At 31.8% G+C, this 23799-nt stretch overlaps 1 protein-coding gene across 1 annotated transcript; it reads left to right on the forward strand.

Annotated features, from left to right (window-relative positions):
• The first annotated feature begins 86 nt into the window (after window positions 1-86).
• On the forward strand, window positions 87-22552 carry LOC129225106 (peroxiredoxin 1-like). The gene is made up of 6 exons (XM_054859664.1): window positions 87-213; window positions 3018-3150; window positions 3224-3340; window positions 10512-10634; window positions 12425-12555; window positions 22303-22552. Exons 2-6 carry the CDS (start codon window positions 3023-3025, stop codon window positions 22383-22385), a joined length of 582 nt encoding a protein of 193 aa, XP_054715639.1. The 5' UTR covers window positions 87-213; window positions 3018-3022; the 3' UTR covers window positions 22386-22552.
• Window positions 22553-23799: the final 1247 nt, after the last annotated feature.

Genomic DNA, 23799 nt, shown 5'->3' on the forward strand with positions numbered 1-23799 from the left:
ATAATGGTTGATATCAAAATTTTGCAACTTTACGAATGAAGTAAACTAGCTCATATGTAAATTTTTTTTCATTAACTCATCGAAATGTCTGACTGTCTGCAAACCGCGATGTCTCAATTTTCGTTGAAAAATCCGGTGCGACTACTTTACTTTCTTTACTTTTCATATTCATTGCATAATTGTCTGGCTATTGTTTGCTCCAGCTATTAAGAAGTAAGCAGTATATTCTGTACTTAAAACGAATATATTCAGTTGTTTTTCAGGGTTTTTTTTTGCATCTTGAAAGCTGGTTTTTATTTAGAAGTTCGTACTATTTGTCTTAATTTAAAACAAAAAATCGTTCTTGTGCTTGTTCGCTAATGAGTAGAATATGTTATATAATTGTTTATATTTTACCTAGCTAAACAAAACCATTGCCGAAAGTTGAAGCTTTGTAAATGAAGCGAAAGTTTTTTTAAATGGCGAGTACTTTCTCTTTTAGAAAAAGCTATGATTGAATTTCGGCGCCCTTGTAGACAAAGATTTTTCATGAGTGTCGGCTCGTGGGTCATTTAAATGGAACTGGAGATTCAGAGAAGAATTTGAGAATTCGACATGCAGGGACGACGTAACTTACAATTGATTTGTAAATATTTAAAATTTTCTTTAGCTGTTTTTGAAGCTAATTAATCGATTATATTTTCGTTGAATTTACGTACAGCTACCCGTCGCTAATAATTCGAAAAAATCGCGCTTTTTGTTATTTCCCAAAAATTAAAAGTGAATAAAGCCAAATTAAATTTGAGATAACTGAAGTAAAATCATTACATTCCTCATGAAAGTCATTCTTTTTTTAGTTAAATTATTTTAATTGAATGTTTTTTCAATTTTTTCATTTAAATTTTAATTTTAATTCATCTTGATTTACTGCATGAAGTTGCAATTTTAATTTTTTTTCTTCAAAAAAAAATTTTTTTTAAGGAATTTTTCTGTATTTGTTTCTAAGGAAAATTTGGAAACTGATACTAACTTCTACTTTTTATTAAACCTTCCTTATGTGCTAATAAACTCTTTTTTGTCAGTTTACACATTTGTTTTACTTTTAATGAATTCACTTGAAATGGCCACGGTCATATCGTGCCGTTTTATCTCTACAAGCGCAGTATGATGGAGTTACATTTCATTCCAGGGGTCCCCCGTACCTACCACTACTTGTGGTTTAACAGGTTGGATGGGACCCTAAAGACAGCTCTGTATTTTTGATCCAGACCAGAAACCTAGCAATCCTGGTCCAGCACCCCCAGGGTATCGTTTCACGTGGAGGACTTTGACCACAAGCATATTTAGCATCCGCCAGTCACCATTAATGAAGATCTATCTTTGACTTGCTGGGATCGAACCCGGGATTCTCTGGTCACAAGTTTGATGCAAATACAAATACAAAAGTGACGACCAGCAACAGGCTCTGGGCCCAGCTAGACTGGTCCAAGTCAATTTACAATCCCCAGTGAAGATCAATGGCCCTCTTAAAACTATCGACTCCCATGCTCATTACCACCTCTTCCGGTAAACTGTTCCAAGGTTCCACTACCCTGCTAAAATAATTTTTCCTAATATCCATGTTAGCCTGAGATTTAAATAGCTTAAAACAATGACCCCTTGTCCTGTTTTCAGTGCTAAACTTTAGCCCCGTAACATCTTTCGTTTCAATAAATTTAAACAGCAGAATCATGTCCCCTCGGTCTCTTCTTTGCTCAAGACTGTACATTTTTAGCCTTCTAAGCCTGGAATTATAATCTAAGTGGGAAAGTCCACTTATTAGCCTTGTAGCCCGCCTTTGAACCCTTTCCAATGCATTAATGTCTTTCTTAAGATAAGGAGACCAAAACTGAACAGCATATGCCTTACAGATCAGGCCACCACAGCCTAATGAGGAGTTACTGTATTGTCATGTCATGCTTTTTGCAGTAGAGAGCATGCTGTTTTTGCTTTGCTCATAGTGCCAGTCTGCCAAGGATAATTTAGCATTGTTAGTGCTGGATATAAAATTGGACTTTAGCTTTTGACAGGGAAATTAGCGTAGAAACAAAATTTGTCAAAAGAAATCAACATAAATATGCAGTTAATCAAAATCATCTACTTCTTTAAATGTAGGAACTAAATGAAATGTATTGAGACTTTTAAAACAATCTACTGTAAACTCCCAATTATCCGCGGAATAGAGTGGCACGGTAACCGCGGATAATCGAAAACTGTGGATAATGGCTAAAAAAAAAGATACCACTGTATACAATAGCTAAAAAATATGAATAAAACTCGAACATACATTTAAGTTATAGCTAAAAACATTGTTATTTTGCGTCGACTAACATTGAATAAAAAAATATACACATGCAAAAGCTAAAAACGAACAGTAACCTAATCATAAGTTAAAAAAACATTTAATGGCAGTTAAAAAAATTAATAAAATTGTAAAAAGACCCCGGAATAATCCGACTGCCGATAATCTGGAGTTTACTGCATTTATTTTATGTTTGAGTAAAGCTTTCGAAATTGATTCATAAGACCTTTTGATAAACTTGTACAAAATGCTATCTTGTTTTGGCTTATTTTTAAGAATAGGGTTGAGAGATTATTTGAAATTGACAAATATCTCTAGAAGTGTATCATTTTATTTCTAATTTTTTTTAACAAATCTATTTCTATGTTTTCTTTGGATTAAGTTTTTTAGGCTATTCCACAAAAAAGCAAACACTTTGTCCTGCACGTGATGTTTCTTATATTTCACATTCAAAAGTAATTTTAAAGGGTAGTGACTAAATTTTTTGTTTAAGAAATCATTTAAATTTGTTATTTGTTAAGCTAAAAAAATTTGTTCATTAATATTTTGAAATATCATTTTTAATGAAATATACAAGGCATTACGTGCAGGACATAATGAATTTCCTCATAGAATTTCTCTTTTCTGTTGATAGAGGAGCAGATACTGTTCCATGCTTTAAAATTTCATTTCCTTCAAAATATGTTTTCTGTTTCAGTAAAAATGCCTGAACTGACCAAGCCTGCACCTGACTTTGAAGGCACTGCTGTTGTCAATGGGCAGTTCAAAACTGTAAAATTAGCAGATTATAAAGGGAAATATGTTGTGCTGTTTTTCTATCCCCTTGACTTGTAAGTACAGTACTATCATACAGTTCGTAAATCGACAGAGCTGCAGAGATTTACTGTTGCTTTTGTTTTCTAGCACATTTGTTTGTCCGACCGAAATCATTGCCTTCTCCGAACGAGCTGACGAATTCCGTAAAATAAATTGTGAAGTGATAGCTTGTTCTACAGACAGTCACTTTAGTCATCTTGCCTGGTGTGTATGAATGTTTACTGAATTTTTGCTCTAGTTCTACCATTCATGAATTATCTGTTTTGATGCCTTGTGATTTTGATAAAGAATAATTGTTATGGATTAAATGGCTATTAATTTAAAAGCATCTAATGCAGTTTTTTATTTTGTCTACTTTTTGTAAAAAATCAGATGCCGGAAATTCAACTAAATGAACCAAATGAAAAATCCAAAGATTTTCCTATATGCTTGATGTGTAAAATTATTACATAATTCATTTGAATTAAAATTTTATTCCAACATTAATAAAATATTTTAAATTAAAATAAAGTGATAGCGTATTTAATTATGAATAATATACCTATAGAAGGTAATTACTTTAGTATAACAAATTTAAAAATAATATTTTATTTTAAAAATCAGGGTTGGTAAAAAACCGGTTTTTTTAGTTTAAACCCGGTTTTTTTGGTTTAAACCGGGTTTATTTAGTTTAAATACTATTTGCGAAAAAAACAATTAATTTTCGGAAGGTAATTAAGGTTCTATGTAATTAACAGTTATTCAATAGTCACATTATACCTAATTTCTTGATTAATTAAAGAGATAATGAACAAAATCTTGTAACTAAATTAAATAATTAAAATAGCTTTCTGCGGGGAAATATTGATTGAAATGTTTGACTTGATTAACATATTAGTATGCATGTATATATAGAACCTTTATGATACGAAATACTTTGAGAAGTGGTTGTGATGCGGATTAAGATAAAGTATTATGAAGATCCAAGAAAAAAACTTCATAAAACCAACATATTATGAATAATTATTGAATAAAGTTAAATTTTTAAGCATAATCTTTTCAAAAGAACAATTTTCATATTTTTTCTTTCTGATCTTGCATAATGCTGATTTTTATATACACAATGTTGCAAATATTGAAGTAAAGCAAAATGTACAACAGTACATGATTGAACAGTCAAAAAATCGATTGCTGTTGTACTGACAAGGTTTTAAAAAAGAGTGCTGCTCTATATTCGACTCCGTTCTTATTTTGGAAAGACTTGGAAAAGATATCGACTATCGCTAAAACAAAGAACCAAATCAAAAATACAAAAATTGGTGTAACATGGCTTAAATTACAGCTTATTTACTGGCATACATTTTGCATCCAGCATTGAAGTTTAAAAAATATTAAATGCAAACTCTTTAGAACAAATAATTGTGTAGCAAGTTCTATTTCAAGAAAAAATTTTTGGCCAAAAACGTTATCCAGGAAAGCCAGGAAAAAGAATTTGAAAATTGCAATGCAACAGTCTTTAAAAATCTTCAACATTACTAAAACCAGCTTCAGAAAAGTGCAGTGCATATATTTTTGTCATTTGGATATCATTCATAACTCAAAAATTGATTAGGCTCTGGAAAAGCTTCAAAACTTGCTTTTTGTACAAAGTACTAAATAACATAAAAATATTAATTTAAAATGTAAAAGTTGCTATGTATTTATGCATATGTTATTGTGGTGTAAAGTTGATTTTATGTAATTGTAAAAAGATTTATACACATTTATGAAATGAGTTGAATACATTACATATACAGGGTGTCCGAAAAGTCCTCGACACATAACAATGGTATTTTAGATTAAATGTGTCAAAGACTGTTCACCTGCAGAACAAATCTTAATTTTTAGGTGCAAACAATTAAGTTAGACTGTTGATTACCTTACAAGTCAAAGTTAAAATTCCAGGAAAGTGCAAATAAATGGGCAAAAATGTCACACCCCTGCAACAGGAGTGAGCAATATAATGGATTGCATCTACAATAAAAGATTCAATCCTTAGTAAATCTTAAATAATCATGCAAATTAAGCATAATGATGGAAGTTGACTGAAATCTGCTTTATGGCACATATATGAAATAAAAAATATATTAATATTTTTTTTCGATTAAAGCTTGTAATACATTTTACAGAAGCAACTTTGCAATTTTAGTATTTATCTCTGCAACTTAGCATAAATGGAATTTTACATTTTTCAATATGTGTGGGGGAAATCAATGTAAACCTGTAAAATGAAAAAATTTTTTTTGGCTTTTTCTTTAAAAATTTTTTTTTAAAAAAAACGCATGGTTTTTTTAAAAAAACCAATTGGTTTAAAACAACGTGGTTTAAACCAAACAACCTTGTTAAAAATAATCATTCAAGGAAAATGAATAATCAGTTAAACACAGTGTTACTAGAAAAGGAAATAATTAATTTCTTATAATATTTGAAAAAAAAAAAACCATTAGTTAAATTAAAACATACTTAGTTATTAGTTTTTGTGCTTTATATTAGGGCAGGCTGATAAGCAAATTGGATGATTGTTAATTAATTGGCAGGGTTGATTAATGGTCATAATGATTTTTTTAATGCCACATATTTCTCCATTTTCTGTCCTATAAAAGATAAATAGAAATAACAAAAATAACCTAAGAACAAAAGGTAGCTGCAAATCAGGTGATGTGGAAAGTGTAGGGAAGTAAGGGGTAAAAAGATAGACCCTCTCAGGATGGGATAAGTATTGACTTCATTTGGATATGGATTCAATGTTCTTTTTATTTATTGCAAATATGTGGTTGGAGAGGATTTTCTCACTCATCTTTTTTGTGTTGTGTCGAGAAAAATCCTAGAATTCCTCTCTTCATAATCGTCTCTGTATATTGGCTGAAAGGCTTTTTTTTTTAAATTTCATTCGGTTTTATACACTTTCTAAACTATTTGTTTTTACGCTGTACACTGTCATACTATGTTATAGTAATGTTTGTAGAAAATGACATTTATTTACTGTTAAAAAATGTATTAATCAGTTTCTAAACAATTATTTTTCTAACAAATTTTTTAAAAGGTGATTAATATATCCATCACATCTGAACAACAGTAAGATATAACTTAGAGTTATTTCTGGGATTAGATATCTTACTGTAGCTCTGAGACAAAGATATATTAATCACTTTAAATAATTTGTGAAATGTTTTTCTTTTTGTTGTATGGTTTTTAGATATTTATGAATATTTAATATGAATATTGTAATAATAGCTCTATAATGTGTCATAAGATTTAAGAAAAATTAAAAAACAATTTTAAGTTTTACTAGTTAGTTTTATCTTACAATAAAATTTCGACTGTGAGAATATTAGTTGCACTATGGTACTATAACTTGCATTCTTTGTAAAAAATGTTTGTTTACCAATTGCAAAATATTTAAATTAATTTACTGTTTGGCTACTTAAAAATTAAAGTATTTGGCTGAACCAAACATTCATTGCATTACTTTTGCTGTAGATTATTTTACGATGTTAAGTGAAAATTTATTTATTTTACAAACGACACAAAATAGATAAGCACTTTCTATGTTAAATTGGCATGTGATAAAAAATAGTTAAAATTTACAGTTAATTTAACTCAATGTTCTGTATTGGGCAAAATATGGTATTTGGTTCGCCTCTTGTTTAAACCTAAATCATTAGTCTTAAGCAGGGTTTTCAAGCTCTATGGCCTCCCTTTGAAAGTGACATAAGGTCACACCCGCCCCCTCTCATATCCACTATAATATTAAAATCTGTTCGCGTCTGTCTGTCTGTCTGTCTGAAGATCTATCTTCTCGAGAACCGCTGCGAATCGGGAGTCAAACGAGATACCGATCAATTCGAAATTTCCCAAAGAAAACAATAGGACCAATCTCGTAATTGTGCGACTTTAATTAGCGGAGATATTAATTAAAACGTTAATTAACATAATGTTATTCGGGAATTTTATTTCTTTCCTGTTGCCATTTTGAATTTGCGTGAGCAAGTAAAATTCTAATAATTGTTTCAAAAGAGATTTTTTTGGCTGCTGTCCAAATCTTAAAACAACGTTTCCATCTAGAATTTCATTTTAAATTAGTTTAAAATTGGTTGCTCTATTCGGATATAGCCTTTATTTTATCGTCTGTCCTTTTTTTATTTTTTACATTCAACATTCTTAACTCCTTTCAACATATGAAAGTTGTTTCTTTAGCTATGTTTATTGATTGTAGTGTAAGTTTATCATTCACAGGCCTCATATTTTGGTACATTTAGGATGTGCGACTAATTTTGTTTATTTTGTTGGACTTTTTCCCGTCACATCTGTGAGTTTTCGAATTGTAATAACTCTCTTTTTCCTTCCTGTTTCTATTTTTGAAATATAGTTTGTATTGTTAAAAGAACATGTTAAATTAAGATTGTTTGGATTTCTTTAAGTGAAACCGAGTTGAACAAAAATATTGTTTTTAAGGATTTTAACTAAAGCTTAATTCGAATCTGATGAGTTGATATTAAATTAATGCTGATTGGTATTTATTAAGTCTTGGTGCTTTAGTTTCACGTAAGCAACCAAAAAGTATGTGTCGTTTTATGTAAAAAGCTGATCGTAATTGTACATACAAATGTTTCAGGTATGGTCTATCAGATTTAATTCAGTTTAAAGTGAGCACAGATTATAATTGATAATGCATATATTTTCATCTTTTGTGCTAATTGAAAATACTCATAACTTGCGTTATTGATAACTATGATTAACTTTAAAGAGATTTTCGCCAAAAATATGCTCTACTGGTGTTTGCAAACCTTGCATTACGCGTATTTATTTACTCCTTAGCGCTTTAGAAACTGATGTCAGAGTAATACAAAAACATCAATTGGACATCTCTTTCATTTTTTAAGTAGCCCGTGCAACGCCGGGCACGCAGCTAGTGTAGTTATTAAAATAGTGAAATGTAAAACTGGAATTAAGGCAACTGAAGCTAGTTAAATCCAGATTTCACAAACAAAATTAGACACATTCCTAAAAAGGTTATTTTAAAAGTAAAGTATAACCTTCATTTAACAATTGTTAAGGGACGGAAAAGCTATCGTTAAATTAAGGATAACATTAAATCGAGGAGCATACTCAATGCCATTAAATCTAGACCAGTGAAATAATGTGTCATTAAACTGAAGAAATTGGTTATGGTTAAATCAAATTTATACTGTATTATCAGAACATACAAATTCAAAGATGCATAAATGAGATTTAATAATTAAAAAAAAAAAACTAAGGTTGGTTTGCACATCTTTCCATTTCACATTATGAGAATTGGCACGTGTTTACTATTCACCCGTGACCACAAAATTGAATATTTGTTTTATCTTTTATACATTAATGCTTCCCTAGAAACTCTTACATCCTTCAAGTTGAGAGCCGCTAATCTAAAGTATAGAGCTTTCATTATGACGAATGGTTTATTTCATTGCGTTGGAGTTGAATCAGGTTTTAGATGAGTTGCCTTCTTGGAAATAGTTTCGGAGTAAGTCTTGAAAAAGTTTGGGTGATGCTTGTACCTTTTTTGCGAGAAAGTTTGCCTTCTCAGTACCCAGAATCTTACAGTGACCTGGGATCAACTACAGAGCGATAACAGGGGTCTGGCCAGAGGATATTTGGGACCCTTCACAAAAATCCGATCAACCAAAATGGACCTTTCACTAAGTCCCAATCAACCAAAACGGACCCTTCACAAAATTCTGATAAACAAGAACGGATCTTTCACAAATTGTTTATTGAAAGAGTCAATTAGAGGAAGTCAAATTAGAGGGATCAGCTTATACAAAATCTGCTAATTTTGCAAAGAAAAAAAAATCGGCACTCTTGTGATGCTCCTGCAAGGGATAAATTGCTACTGCCAAATAAATATAATGCTTGTTGTTTGTTTCTTGGAAAAAAATTAACAGCTGAAAATAAGTTTGGTTTTAAATAATTTTGTTTTATCAGAGCTAATTAGCAGCAGTGTTGTTGTAAACTTTTCTGAAAAGACGTTGGTAAGCACTTTTCTCCCCCCCTCCCTCTGATGATTTAATAAACAATAATATATATCAGCGAAATGAACTTAGAACTGCAAAGGGGTAGTAAGGGTGGGGGAAAAAATATGATCGCTTCAGATAGGGTTACCAACTTTAAAATTATCGCAGCCATTTAGCATCTGGCATTAAACCTTTATAATGACTGATTAGAAAATATTCTCATCATTTTACCAGCTTGTCAATATTTGCGTTTTTATGGTGAGGTGCAATGTTTAACTGTTATTTTGGAAGGAAATTATATGGGTTTGATTTTTCGATGCTAACAAGGATGATTAACTTTAAATAAACTGTTTTACTTGCCTTTTTTTTTTGTTTTCTTTAGATGTCTACATTTTGAAAAATACAATCTTTTAACATCCGGTATAAGAATCATATTTTGTTCTTTTTTCAAGCTAACTTCGCTTTATTAGGATGCAAATAAATGAAAAGTTTATTTTTGTTAGAACACGCACTTTAAGTTTTTAAAGCAAAATTCCATTTTCTTTCAAGAGTCAAAAATTAAAATGCTGAAACAATGGTTTAATTTTATTTTTGCTTTAACAGTGTCCACAGATATTAATTATATGTTTATCATAGGACTCTAAAATGCAATTTAAAAATAATTTTATCAAAAATATTTCTTAAAACCGTTTTTATACCTTTGATGCCTTCACTTTGAGAATTGCGATCTCTTTGCATCTGCTATGGGATTCCGATTTTTTTGAATTTTTGGTGTATAATACCCTTTGTTAAGAAGTAAGCAAACAAAATCTCTTTATTTTTGTTAAAATCACGGAATTTATGAGTGTCTTTGATCAAAAAGTTAAATGCTGAACCCTCGTCTAAATTTTATTTATTTGTTATTTTTTTGTTACAATTATTTTAAATGCTGTACAGAAATATTTCTAGTATAATTTAACATAATGTAGAATGGTAGATAAATATTGCTACTTGAGGGAGCGATGCCCCCCCCCCCCCCCCGCCAAGTACTAGAAAAACACCCCAGAATGATATTCTCAACATAGAAGAGGAAAACACACTACTTTAAGTTTAAATGATGCAGTTTGTGCCCGCTCTAAATTCTAAAATTTAGATTTAGCAAAAAAAAAATTTTCGCGAAATTATTAGATTTTTTACAAAATTTATTCACTTTTCTCAAAATTATTTGATTTTTCACAAGAAACGGACCCTGTAAAAAAATCCTGGACAGACCCCTGGATAACCTTGCCTTTTGAGGCAAGATCTTCTACACTGGAGATGCATTTTATGATAAAAAGTAAATATTAATACTCGGATAAATGTTAACATGTTTTTACTTATAGGATCAACACTCCTCGTAAAGAAGGTGGACTTGGTAAAATGAACATTCCGTTGTTGGCTGATAAAAATTGCAAAATCTCCAAAGATTATGGTGTTTATAAAGAAGATGCTGGTTTGACATTTAGGTAAGTATACATTTTGAGCCTCTGTGTATAATTTAGTACTTGGATTCTTAGTCTTTATCATTTATACTTCAATCATCTTTATCACTTATAGTATGGGGATAAACTAATTTTAATCCTAATAACCTCGTGTGGCTAGTGCCCCAAAAAGGGGAACCCATCAGTATTCAAGCCTACACACCACTTGCTTGATATTTTGACTTAATGCAAACAAATGCAGAAAATCCAGTTTCACAGAGGTGTATGTGGATGAAAACTGCATTAAAGAAAGCTAGAGTATCTAAAAGGTTATGTGAATTCAAAGTTGAATAAACTATATTACTTGTTTGTAAATTTTTGTTTAGTACCTTTACGCTTCCCTAGAGAAGGAAACAGTCGGAAAAACCCAAAATTTAAAAAGGTGGGGGGAGGGGGGGGGCAATTTTTTTTGAAAGGATTTATTTTCACTCTCTTCCTGTTATACTTACAAAATCTAAGTTTTAAAATATGCAATTTTTTGGCAACCTTATGATTTGACACTTTTTGCCTTTAGGGCAATCAACAATTGTTTTCAAAGTATAGACTGATTTTTTTGAACATTATATTCTTTATATATATTTTAAAAAATTCAATGTTTTTGGGAACAGAATAAGTCTTTTTTTTATAGTAAAAGAACCAATATAACTTTAATACTTTTCAATTCTAGTAAAATTTAGATATGATAATGATCTTAAAATTTCATTGAAATTTAAAACATTTATAGTTTTGGTCAATCAAAAAAAAAAAAATATATTAAGTGATGTAAAATATGCATCAGGATTTAAGAAATTCAAATCTTTGAATCCTAATACCAAATTTTTTTTTTTGTTAAATTATAGTAATGAAGCAATGAAATTTACTCTTCCCTTTATTGTCTACCTGCTATAATCTCCCACATGAAATTTGGTAAACATTTTTGAAAAACTAGGAATGAAAATAAGATAAGAAGAGAAAGAAATGTCTTTTAATTTTCTCCAGTTAAAATAAGCCACAATATCTTTGGTCCTGAAATAATTGGAAATCTTTTAAAGTTTGGTCTCTCGTAACAATGTCAAACATATTTAAATTCGAGACTTTAGTTATTTAAGGCAGGCATTTTCTTTTTAAAATTTCCATATTTTCTTCCTTGTTTGAATTTCTTTTCTCTTTTCAACAATCTTATGCCTGCATTTAATATGTATATATACAAATATGCATAAATCCATGCAACAAATTTTTTAAAGAAACGCTGCTTAGAATCCCACATTTTATCGAAAAAATGCAAATTTTTATCTGTGTTTAAATTTGTAAGAATCATGTCTTGTTCAAAATTAGCTTGATTAGTTGATTAACTTGGATAATTTTTGAATGAAGGAAGCTTCTGACAGAAAACAGATTAGTTTTTAATAGTAAGTTTTGTTTCATGCTACTTTGATATGTAAATTCAGTACAAAAATCGAATCCTCCCCCCCTTTTCCCTTTTAAAAGTGTTAACAATAGAAACTTCCCAATAACTTTTTATTGTTTTATTGTATTCAGTTTAAAGAGTTTTACAGTCATTAAATTTTTAACTATATAAATTTTTTAATTAAAATATCTTAGGGGCTTTTAAGAACAATCATTTGGTGTCCTCTTTTTTTTTAAATATCTGGTTGAAAGTAATCTTGTAAGAAATAAGGCCCTTGTTGTATAATTATGATTTAACTGATAGCTAGTGTTTAATTTATCTTCTAAGTCCATAGTAATCTTTTTTATATATTTAGACCTTACAAACTTTTTTCTTTTCTTTTAAACAGGGGCTTGTTCATTATTGATGGAGATGGTAAATTACGTCAAATTACCATCAATGATTTACCTGTGGGTCGATCTGTGGATGAAACCCTGCGTTTAGTTCAAGCATTCCAGTTTACTGATAAACATGGAGAAGGTAAGTAACTTAACTTTTTTTACCTGTATTCAATTTTATGTAAGCATTGATTAATTATTAATGGATTTCCAGTTTTTCTGATAGATATGTATGCCTTATTAATTTTTGGTAAATTAAGTGTTCGTGACAACTTTGAGCATTTTGCACTTAATCTGAACAGTCCCATTTCATTAAAATTTTATTTTCAATATTTCATCATTCTATTTTCAAATACTTGAAAGCTTGAATGCCTGAAATCTTTGAAATTGAAAAATGTATTAGTAAGCTAATGATATGAATTGGAATAGAAATAATATATGAAATTTGCATTGAAAATTATGGGCCAAGAGTAATTTGCATACCTGCCAACTTTTAGGCATTTTAACGGTTATTACGCTTTTTTATGCCAGTGTATGATTTAATGAACATTTTATCAGAAAATAACAACCATGTCTATTTATGGAGAAATTAATTTTTCAAAGCCTCCACATAGCTCTCTAAATAACCAGGGACAATCTTGAGTTTGCTCTGCTTTGGACCAAAGGCTTTATCAATTATAGAATTTTTCCGATAACTTTTTTGATTACTTAATGTTTTATTCATTACATTGCACCTTCTTAAATGTTTTTCTGAAGCACTTATTTTTGCAGAAATTAACGTTCGAGTTCATTACACAACTCTGCCGTCAATTCTTTAGAGTATGAATTTTTGCTCATGCCTGAAAAGTCAACTATATCTACAAAGTAAATCTGTTAGAGCAAACATCCCAGATAATAGACATTTTGTAGTTTCAGGGTTGCAGATTAGCAAAACCAGACTGTATTTAGTTCAATTTAATGATCAATAATTGCTCTTGCATCGGGATGAATATGGTGTCCGATGCAGTCCAGTAGTTTGAGCTGATTTGGTTGTCTTTTGCCAAGACAACCTGGGCATAGCTCGTGGGAATGAACAAACCTCTGTTCTTTTGCTATGTGGTAATCTTAAGACTTCATGCATAAAAAGTAGGGAGTTGGCAGAGATAAGGATAAATATTGGTCATTACTTATTTTGTGTAATTTCAGGAATACATTCTGTGATGAATTTAGTGCAATTTGACTATAGTGGAACCATGCTATTCATACACCATTCATTCCCAATGGCAGTTTGGTTGGCGAATCATTTTATCGGTATACGCCCAAAATGTCGTGGGACAAAATGTCGCCGGTCCAAAATGTCGCCAGCCCAAAATGTTGCCGGTCCAAAATGCCGCTTGCCCATGTGAGCATTAAGTGTAGTGAAATTAGACTTACTACACCGCTAGTAGAAGTGAACTTGCAAAACATGTCCACAGCCTGAAGTTGAAGAAAAAGAAAAACACGTGGAGCATTTTTCCTCAAGGAAAATCTGTATTTATTATCTTCAAAAGATTTCTCAAGTTGTTGAACAACATCTTCATTGATATTTAAAAAAATATTTTAAAAAATAAACAAATATTAGCCGCTATTATACAACGAAAACATTCAGTTTACGAACATGCTGATTCCAAGGAATATAAGGCATTACCGTAACACACAAAATAGGCCTAAAGGCGTTTTATAACTTTAAAATTGACATCACGTTGTATTACGCCCTGCCAGGAGTAAAGAGCACTGGCAGACATCACGATAAATTACTACGTGTAACTCATTACGGCTATGAGAGGTGAGAGAGAGAGCGAAAAAGATCGCTCGAAGTATTTAAAGTCTTCACATGGCTTTCAAATTAAGAATATGCAAAACACAAGATGTGTTGCCAATGCAAGAAAGTTAAAGATATGTTGCCAATCAAAAGTAACTCAATCTACAAAAAAATTCTCGCGGTTATAAGATACAATGAACTGGTGACTCGGTTCACCCAAAAGTTCATTCTCTTTACTGAGTCATTGCAACCGATCGCACACATGACGTCACAACGTGATGCAATGTTTACATCGAAAAGGGATTGATTCTGCATGATGCAAAAACGTATTTTTTTCTTTTTTTTTTTTTCAAATTAAGTGATTCTTTCACTTTTTATGAAAGTTTAAATTAAAAATCAAACAGCCCAAAATGTCGCCGGTCTAAAATGTCGCTTGCAAAAAATGTTGCCGGTCCAAAATGTCCCCGGTCTAAAATATCGCCAGCCCAAAATGTCACCGGTCTAAAATGTCGCAAAAAATGTTGCCGGTCCGAAAGTTCGCCGGCCCAGAATTCCTCGTTCAAGTGATTCGAAAAATTTAAATGTACGTCGATTGTTTTCAGCATAAAAGTTGCGAAAGAATGCTAATTGCCTTTCAAAGTAAGTTCCTTGAAAATTTTCAAAAATTGTCTTCTGTCTTAATTCGTAAATGTCAGACATATTCTAGAAAATCAATAGTATACAGGAAAACATACGTTTTTCTGCATATTATTGCATACGTAAACATACGTGAGGATGGTGCAACGGAATTCTCTTTCTTATTTAATATGACTGCTATATTTCAAGACAAAATGCAAGGATTCAGACAAAAAAATTGCTATGGAAGTAAAACTAAACGGAAACAGGAACTATTATTTCTGTTTTAAAATGATTTTTTTTTATTTGCGCGAGTCATAGCGTACTTAAGTAAACATTAAATTTAAATGTTTCGCTTAGATCGTCTCAAGATCGGGAAAGAGAGAAAGAGGGCGATTGAGCAAGATATCAAAAAATAAATAAATAACTTAGTCAAATTTTCCTCTTTTTCTGTAAAAATTTAATTACCGGGGATATTAAAAACTGAATTGGCATTTAACAATTTTTGCAGTAATAATTAGCTACTCGAAAGACCGATTCCTTTCAAGAACAATTTATTCATTTAATTATTACTAGAAAGTCGCCCGTCAAGGTATGACGGGTGAAATTTTGCTTCTACATTTGAACGAAGCCATTGCCTGTTCGGTGATATTTTGATAGTTGAAATTGTATTCCTAACTCCAGTAGATTAACCCTAAACTCCAGTAGGTAACGTTCATTGTTGACCATTTTTTCGTTTCTTCATTCCCCTGAAATGACACAGTCTTACCAGTAAACCTGTTAAGTTGCCGGACCGAGTTCAGCCTTTTCCTGAATGTTAAACATTACGAAAACATAATATCAAATTATCATGCCGTGGCGCGAGTTTCATTGTTGAAACAAGCGGGTTACTCGATCATTGGTTATTATTTATATGAGGATTATCATCATTAATATATTGTTCTTTTTGAAATACCAAACCATATATAGAGCTAGAATAATAACCTTTTTTAAGCCCATTTTAATATGAAGTCTTAATTCTTTTTCACGTTTATTGCGATTTCATTGTTGGCTGGTGATCGGAAAAATCATAACGAATTCAAATTTGCATCTCTTGCCATTTTCGAGTCGTATTTGTTAACAAATAAAGCATTTGCAATTGATTTCAGCATATATGCAAAGCTTTTAAAGGAATTTTCAATTGTGGGGCAGAAGCATCGAATGTTGGGTACCCTTTGTTTTTGTCATTTACAACAAACGTGATAAAGAAAAAACAATAATAATGTATGTGAAATGAAGATATAGAAACCTGATATTAGGATCATTTAAGTTTGAAACCTTAAACAAAGTTTTAGCAGTAAGTATTATTTTTTTTCAAAATTCAGACAACAACCCTTTAAAATCCCTGGTAGAACAAGAGCAATTTTATAGAAAAAGGCTGCACGCTCGAAGTCGGATTCGAACTAAGTTTGGAGTAAACGCGTCGAAGTCGGGAGTCAAAGGTTTGAAATTCCAAGAGTCGGAGTTGGTCATTTTCCTTCAAAGGGCGCAGGCAAAGGTCGCAGCTCACTGTAAAAAAAAAAATCCGAAACGTTACTGATTATTTCCGTGGAATATTTCAGGATTTCTCAGGTTTTTATCCACTTCCTGAGAAAATCAAGTGTATTTGTCAAATTGTTTCCTGAATTGTAACAAGTTGCACAAGTGCAGACTACTCACTGTTGTGAAAAATACTTAAAGCTACCAGTTTAAAGGTTAACTGAGAGTATTTAATAATTTTATCGGCTTTAGTTCAATTACGGCCCGTCCAGATTGACAAAGCTCCCAATAAGAGCGAATAAGTATCTAGATTCAGTAGCTTTGCAAGAATTGCTTTCGAGTTAGATTCGTGGACCTTGCCTGCAATTCTGTCTTAGCTTTGGTCATGTTTTCAATAATGCTTTAGGCACTCTTTTGGAAAAGCAGGAAGGTGTCAAGCTATTATATTAAACTTACTAAAGTTTTCTCTAAAGGTTCCAAACACACGAATGGCTTTGATCGAGGAAATTACTGAACTCTTCAGAAAGATGCCAGAATATTTTCAGGAAGGTTACTGAGTTTTAGCGAAAAAAATGCCTGTTATTTGCAAGATATGTTACTTGCAGACGTTGGACACATTAGTAGCTCATTCTTTTCCAGCAGCGCGTCTGAATTGTTTTTACAGTGTTGGAAAAGGTGTCAATCTGATTTTGGGGTAAAAGAGTTGGAATCGAATGCTCCAAAATTCCCAGGCTAAGAATCGGCAATTTTCCCTCCGACCCTGTAGCACTGATATATAAAATAGTCCTCTCTCTCTCTTTCAGCCTCCTCTCTCTCTTGGGTGATATATTTAAATTTAGTTGATTTTTCATCGTTTATTTAATTACACTTACTCACGCAAACGATAACGAAAATCAACTTAGAACGGAAACAATGCCTGTTTTTGTTTAGTTTCACTTGCATACCACCTTTTTTTATGAATCCTTGCATTATTTCTTGAGATATAGCAGTCGCATAAAACGAGGAAAATTATTCTGTGCGCCATCCTTTTGGGGTGATTGAAGCCAAAAATAAATAAGCAACTCGCCATTTAAGATATACCTGTAGACCAAATTTTGTCTGAATCCTTTTATCACTTCTTGAGATATATCAGTCACAAATAAAAAAAAAGAAAGAGAAAAAACGTTCGATTGCTCCACCCTCTGGTGTTATTGGCTCCGACATCTGTCCACCTGCTGCATCCTAACATTTTATCTGATTCCAGGCATCATTCTTGAGAAATGTCAGTCACACATATTGATGGAAACGTTCAGTTGCTCCACTATCTTGAACCAATTGGCGCAAAAAACCACTCAGCCCTAAAGCATGGATACTCGCGGGCAGCGTTCGAATTCTTACTACAGGTTTTTAGGTAGAATGGCAGCAAAAAATCGGACACATACACACGTACTATTCTTAAAGAAAAGTTCAAAACAATGCAGCAAACATCTGAACTGATCGCCGTCGGAATTTTTTACAGTTGGTAGATAGCGAGTCGCAAAAAATAAGATAACGTAAAAAATGAAAAGTGCGTTTGCTTGTATTCTATATTTATTTGCTGAAAAACCGCCTACAGTTACGAAACAAAACGGCAGAAAGTTTTTAGAATTTATCAAGAAACTTATTTCTCTCAGTTCCATTTTTAATGGAGACATTCATTTAAGGCAGTTACTATTTATTCGCAAATTTGATGTTTAACAGCATTGTTGTACATTTACATTTTTCTTACTAACTGAATGAGCGAATTTTGAACCGGCGATCTCCTAGACTGGCGACATTTTGGACTGGCGACATTTTGCCCCGCCGACATTTTGAACTGCCGATATTTCGGCCCGGCGACATTTTGGGCCGGCGACATTTTGGGCCGGCGACATTTTGGGCCGGCGACATTTTGGGCCGGCGACATTTTGGACCAGCGACATTTTGTCCCGCGACATTTCAGTGAAACCCATTTTATCATACGATGCAATGTAAATTAAATTAATGCATTTCAGAACAGAGATGATTGCTTATTTAAATCCATGAAAAACAGTAAATGTACATATGTGCTTGTACTGAGGGGGCAGTGAAAGAGGGATGTTTATGTTACTATTTTAGAATGGGAGTCTGCTTCCATAAAAGAATCGGATAAGTCCTTCAGGTGTTATTTCTCTCATATGTTTTTCTTTTCGTCAGAAAAAGCTTGGTATTTCTATAAAAACCTGTTCTGTTTTCAACTAATAACATTGTTGAACAAGTTGATGCGCTTGTTGACCACAGCAATGTACGATGCAATTTTCTCGCCACTTGCTGTGTTTTTCCCCTGGTAGTAACAAGGCTCTTTAATTTCTGCTATGGTAATGCTTCTTTTACTACTTTCTTCCTCATCTGAAAAAGGTTCAACCACTTGTTGCTACTCTCTGGGCTGTTCTTGGAGTTTTTAACTGTCGGCTCATTTCTGTGGTTTTTCACCAACTCCTTCAAATGGCGCTGTTTGAATAGCGAAGAAGTGTACAAATGAAGAGTTCAATTTTACTTGAAGAAGTTGGACAAACAGTGACTCTTACAAATAATGAGGTTTTACTATATTTTCTCACTGGTATATCACATATATATTATTTTTTATGTAATTTTTTTAAATGACAAACCAATAGACAGCTTCAAATCTATTCATAAAATTTCTAGTATATAAGCAATAGTTTGGAACGTTTTTAATTCAATTTTGTTATAGTATTTTTATTAAGCTAAATGATCTAAGCATTAATTTTTTCAAAAAATTACCTCTGCCCTTTTTCTTTTTTTTCTTTAGTTGTTTGATATACTTTTATTCTTGAATTGAATTGTCGTTTGGTATAACTCTGATATTAGGAACCTGGGATATTGTGAACAACACTCCATTGTAGTGAACTTTATCAGGAGTCTCCTCCAAACTCCCATTTTTGTAACGTTTTATTTGCTTATAATGGACAGGGTATAAATAAACATTCACCTACAGTGAACTCTAATTTCATTTCCTTATAATAATTTTTCAGTTATTCAACTTATTCAGAGTTGAAAATGATGGCATTCCATTTACATTGTGTAAAATTTCTCTCCCATCGTAAATCTGCTCCAGACGCTCGGGTCTTCCGAAGGATGTGTTTCGCTATGAAAAATAAGCTACTGTGGAGAGCGAAAACAACTAAGATTGTGCTAACCATAATACCGCTGCGATTGAAAAAGCATAGTATCTACTTTTTTCAAGGGATGTCTTCAGCAGAATCTTCCAATGATGAAGTGTGCGATTTGGTAGCTCTTGCAGATGAAACTATATCTGAAGTTAAGCATAAGGGCAATGCGCAAGAAAGCTTAAAGCAAAGGTCTTCAAGTAATTTTAATTGGGGGTCTAGGTACTTTTGAAAATAAATAGAGCGGCAGCTAATATTTTAGAATATTTTTCCTTCTGAAAAGATAATTTTTGATAGTAGGGCCGAGATATTCATCGAGAGCATGGCCAAAAACCGGTGTGCATCCTAGATCGTTAAACCGGTTTGGAATTTTTCTCTAAACTGATGCGTCGATCCTGCTCCGATGTGCAGACAATCCACAATTGTTGCTGTTTTAATCTCTAGTTTTTTCACACTAATGTTAAATTAAGAGTTTTTCAATCTTATTTGGTTTTACAATGAAGGTGTGAAGGATTAGACCTACACGTCCTCTAAAATATGTAAGAAATCCTCCTTTGGTTTTTAGCTTTTGACGCTATATGTATTATTGAACTAAGTTGATCATATACAATCATTCACTTAACCAAAAAAAAAAAAAACCATTGGAAAAGCAAAATAGCAACAAAAATATCAGGCTTGTATTTGTGTTTTAAGCAGTAGTTTCTAGCACATGATCTCCCCCCCCCCCCCTCCAAAAAAAAAACTTTTACTGTTTCATGTTAATTTGAAATTCATACAATTTTCAAAAACAACTCATTCTTATTTTTGTAGAGCAACAAAAGTTTAAATTAAAAGACAAATATAAACTAAGAATCCATTTTATGCAAAATTTTCCTTAGAAGTACATATAACTGCTCCCGCCCCGATATATTGAGCTCTTTTATATTAAATTTGGTAGATTAAATGTAACTTAAGATATATTGGTGGAAATTTTCAGAATTAAGGTCATCATATTTATTATAAACTGAAATCCACTTTGGGTGTCACCTGGCACGAATTCCCTCTTCCGCCCCTATCAATGCTACTGGTTACAAAGAACCTCTTTTTAATGCAAGAAGATATGAGCTTGAGTGGAATGTTTTACATAGCTTCCATATGCTCCTATCTTTTTGCATTGAAAAAATAGGCTCATTGTGATCTCAAAACAAGTCTACAATATTTTTTACTATCTTGCACTTTCATCTATTACAGGGATCTCCAACCTTTTTCACTTGCGGGCCACATTGTAAATTTTTGGAGGCGAGGCGGGCCAGTCCAGCAATATTTTTACTCATATGGTCTATTTAGCACTAGCCCCTCCCCCCTTCCACCCATACATAGCGAATATTTTTATTTTTTTAATTAAGCGCTCAGTGGTGGTTTTTGAAGATTTCTGGGCTTGCTTCTAAGTTACTATATTTCTTTAAACATATTTGCTGTTAGCTAAATTAAATTACATTTTAAATGCCTGTAAATCTCTAATAATAAAACGATAGGGAGCCTTGTAAAATTTAGAATAGCTCAGGAAACTGAAATAAAAAGCATTCTTTGTCACAAAATAAAGTGAAGTTTTTTCTTTTTTTGAAAAGGCTAATGAGCGAGTGATACAAGACAAAATGATTGCAATGTATTACAAATCTATTTTATTGAATTAATTACGGTTAAAAATTTGGAAATAAATAAGAACAAAACACGTGTAAGGCTTTTAAAAAAATTTAAAAAGTTACAAAATTAATGCGAAGACTGCATTTGTTTACCGCTAAAAATTTCAGTCCATTTAGGGACAAACTTTGTAGTTCCGATCATTAAAAGTGATTTTAAATGTCTGTCTGTTAAAGAAAATCTATACTTAGATTCAACATAATTTTGAAAATGTTTGTTAACACTTGTGGATGCAAAATGAGAATACATAGCTCTAGCATAAATTTTTAAGAAAGTCTTTTTCTGGCAAAGAACTATAAAATGGAGCACATGTTTTCCCTGGGGCCAGGAAAAGCCCAATGTCAGAGTACTAACAAGAGAATGTGGCGCGGAGAAATGAGATTTGTTCTCGGAAAGAGCAAAAAGAGAGATGGGTGCTGCCAATGTAGTTAACGATAAAAAATGAATATAAAACCCTTTAAATTAACGGTAAAAAGATTTTAAGTAATTATTTGAAATTAAAGACAATATCTCAATTATATTTTCAACGAGACTGTCTGCCGGAAAAAAAGTTTGTAAACGTCCCGCGGGCTGGACAAAATATGTTCGCGGGTCGTATGTTGGAGAGCCCTGATCTATTATTTCTTTCTGGTGCTGAAATCTGTTAAGTATCTAGCATGATATTCAATTTTTGTACTTTATATTATATTGTACAGTTCAAACAAGCAAGTTTTAAAAAAAAGAAAAAAAAATATTGTGAGGCATCGCAATGTAAGGTTGATGCATCATGATGTAGAAATTTCTACATCGCTCAGCCCTAGTTAATAGTAAAAAATCCAATTGTATTAAAGTAAAAATCACTTTCTTCCATGGTATTTTAAATAACAAGTTAGTAATTTTCCCATTTTAATATTTAATTGGTTTTCTATTAATTTAGTTAATAATTTTATCAGTAAATTATGTTCTATCGTGATGTCTTTCTTAATGAGCTAAAAAATATTGATAAAAAGAATTTGGATATAATAAATCTTTGGTTGGTTGTAGGGACTTATTGCTGGATCCGCAGACTGTTATAACAGGATTCATTATGATTTTGCATTAAATTTCCAATAAATTATTTCGAAAATGAAATTCTGATTTTTAAATTTTTTAGTTTGTCCTGCTGGCTGGAAACCTGGTGATGCTACCATGAAACCAGACCCTGAAGGCAGCAAAGAATATTTCAAGAAACATTGAATGTTAGTATTTATATCAAAAATGGATGTGGTTGCATTTACATCTGCTCTAATTGGGAATTGTTTCAATCTGTACCAGTATTTTTTTACTCTTAAGTTTTTGGATTAAGTAATTGTATATCTTGTAACATCAAATTGATAAAATAAAATGTTGCTTTAATCTACATAGTATTTTTGTCTTGGAATCCTATTTGGTTACTCTTAACTTTAATAGTCTTTTAGGCGAGGGGCAAACTGGCCATGCAGACATTTGGGCGATTTCCAGAAGTGATATTTTTTGCTTGATGAAAAAAGTGAAAATGACTGGTTTGGAATACCCATACAAATATTATTTAAATATAATATGAAACAGTGATGATTTTGATGGAGCTATGGTCGAAAATGGATCTAAGGATCCCTAATTTTACCTATATCTCATCAATAAATGGCCTAAAGTTTTTTTTTTGGTATGTATTTAAATATTTCTTTGTTTTTCAAAACTACGTAACAAAAGCAAAATATTTGTGAACGCTCTCATTAGAAAAAATTAGATATTTTGCCTTTTGTTGAAGAAAATGGAAATATTAACGTTGCGATAAAATCTCTTCAGCTCTTGCTCAAATTCATAAATGGCGCCACAGGATATTTCATACTCTGATCAGTTATGTTGTGGTCAAAAACATAATTGCAGTACAACTTCCAGAGAGATTTAACGATTTCCTCCATTATACATTTTACTGGTCTAGATTTGACTGCATTGAATGCGTATGCTCCTCGATTTAACGATATCTTTGATACAGGGATAAATTTTCTAGTCCCTTGACTATTGTTGAATCGGGGATATACTGTACTAGATTCAATCTGATGTTAATGAACAGTTGTAAAGGATTTGAAGAAAGTTTTTCGTCGATTGCATGGTGTCCTCCGATATTTGAAATGGCTTAAATTTTTTTACTTGTGGGGAAATGCTAGATGAATAGTACAACTAGAGGTGTAAAATTTCCGGAAGTTCTGAAGCTGTGAACAAAGTTTTTTTCTGAAATGATTTTTTTTTAAATTAAAAGTTATATTTTCTTACAAAACTTAAAGTGCTAAATATTTTTAAATATATGCCGTCATTATATAATTTTTTAGACTTAGAAATATGTGCAAAAATTTTACTATTAAGCACAATTCTGTTTTCCAACTGCCAGTAGATTTTTAACTTCGAAACTCCAAAAGTTATCCAAATTAGTCATATCATTCGGCAGTTAATTTTTAGCAGGGTGTGAATTTTATAAATCAGTTTTAGATTTTATTCTTAGGAAAAGAATTTCCTGCTTGAAATCCTGTTTGTCAGGTGCATTTCATATTTGTGTACAGTACACATTAAAGAAACATGTACTCAAATTTTAACTTAAATCCACGGATATTATGCATAATTCTATCCTGTGTAC

The sequence above is a fragment of the Uloborus diversus genome, chromosome 6 (assembly GCF_026930045.1).
Source record: "Uloborus diversus isolate 005 chromosome 6, Udiv.v.3.1, whole genome shotgun sequence".
Taxonomy (NCBI): Eukaryota; Metazoa; Arthropoda; class Arachnida; order Araneae; family Uloboridae; genus Uloborus; species Uloborus diversus.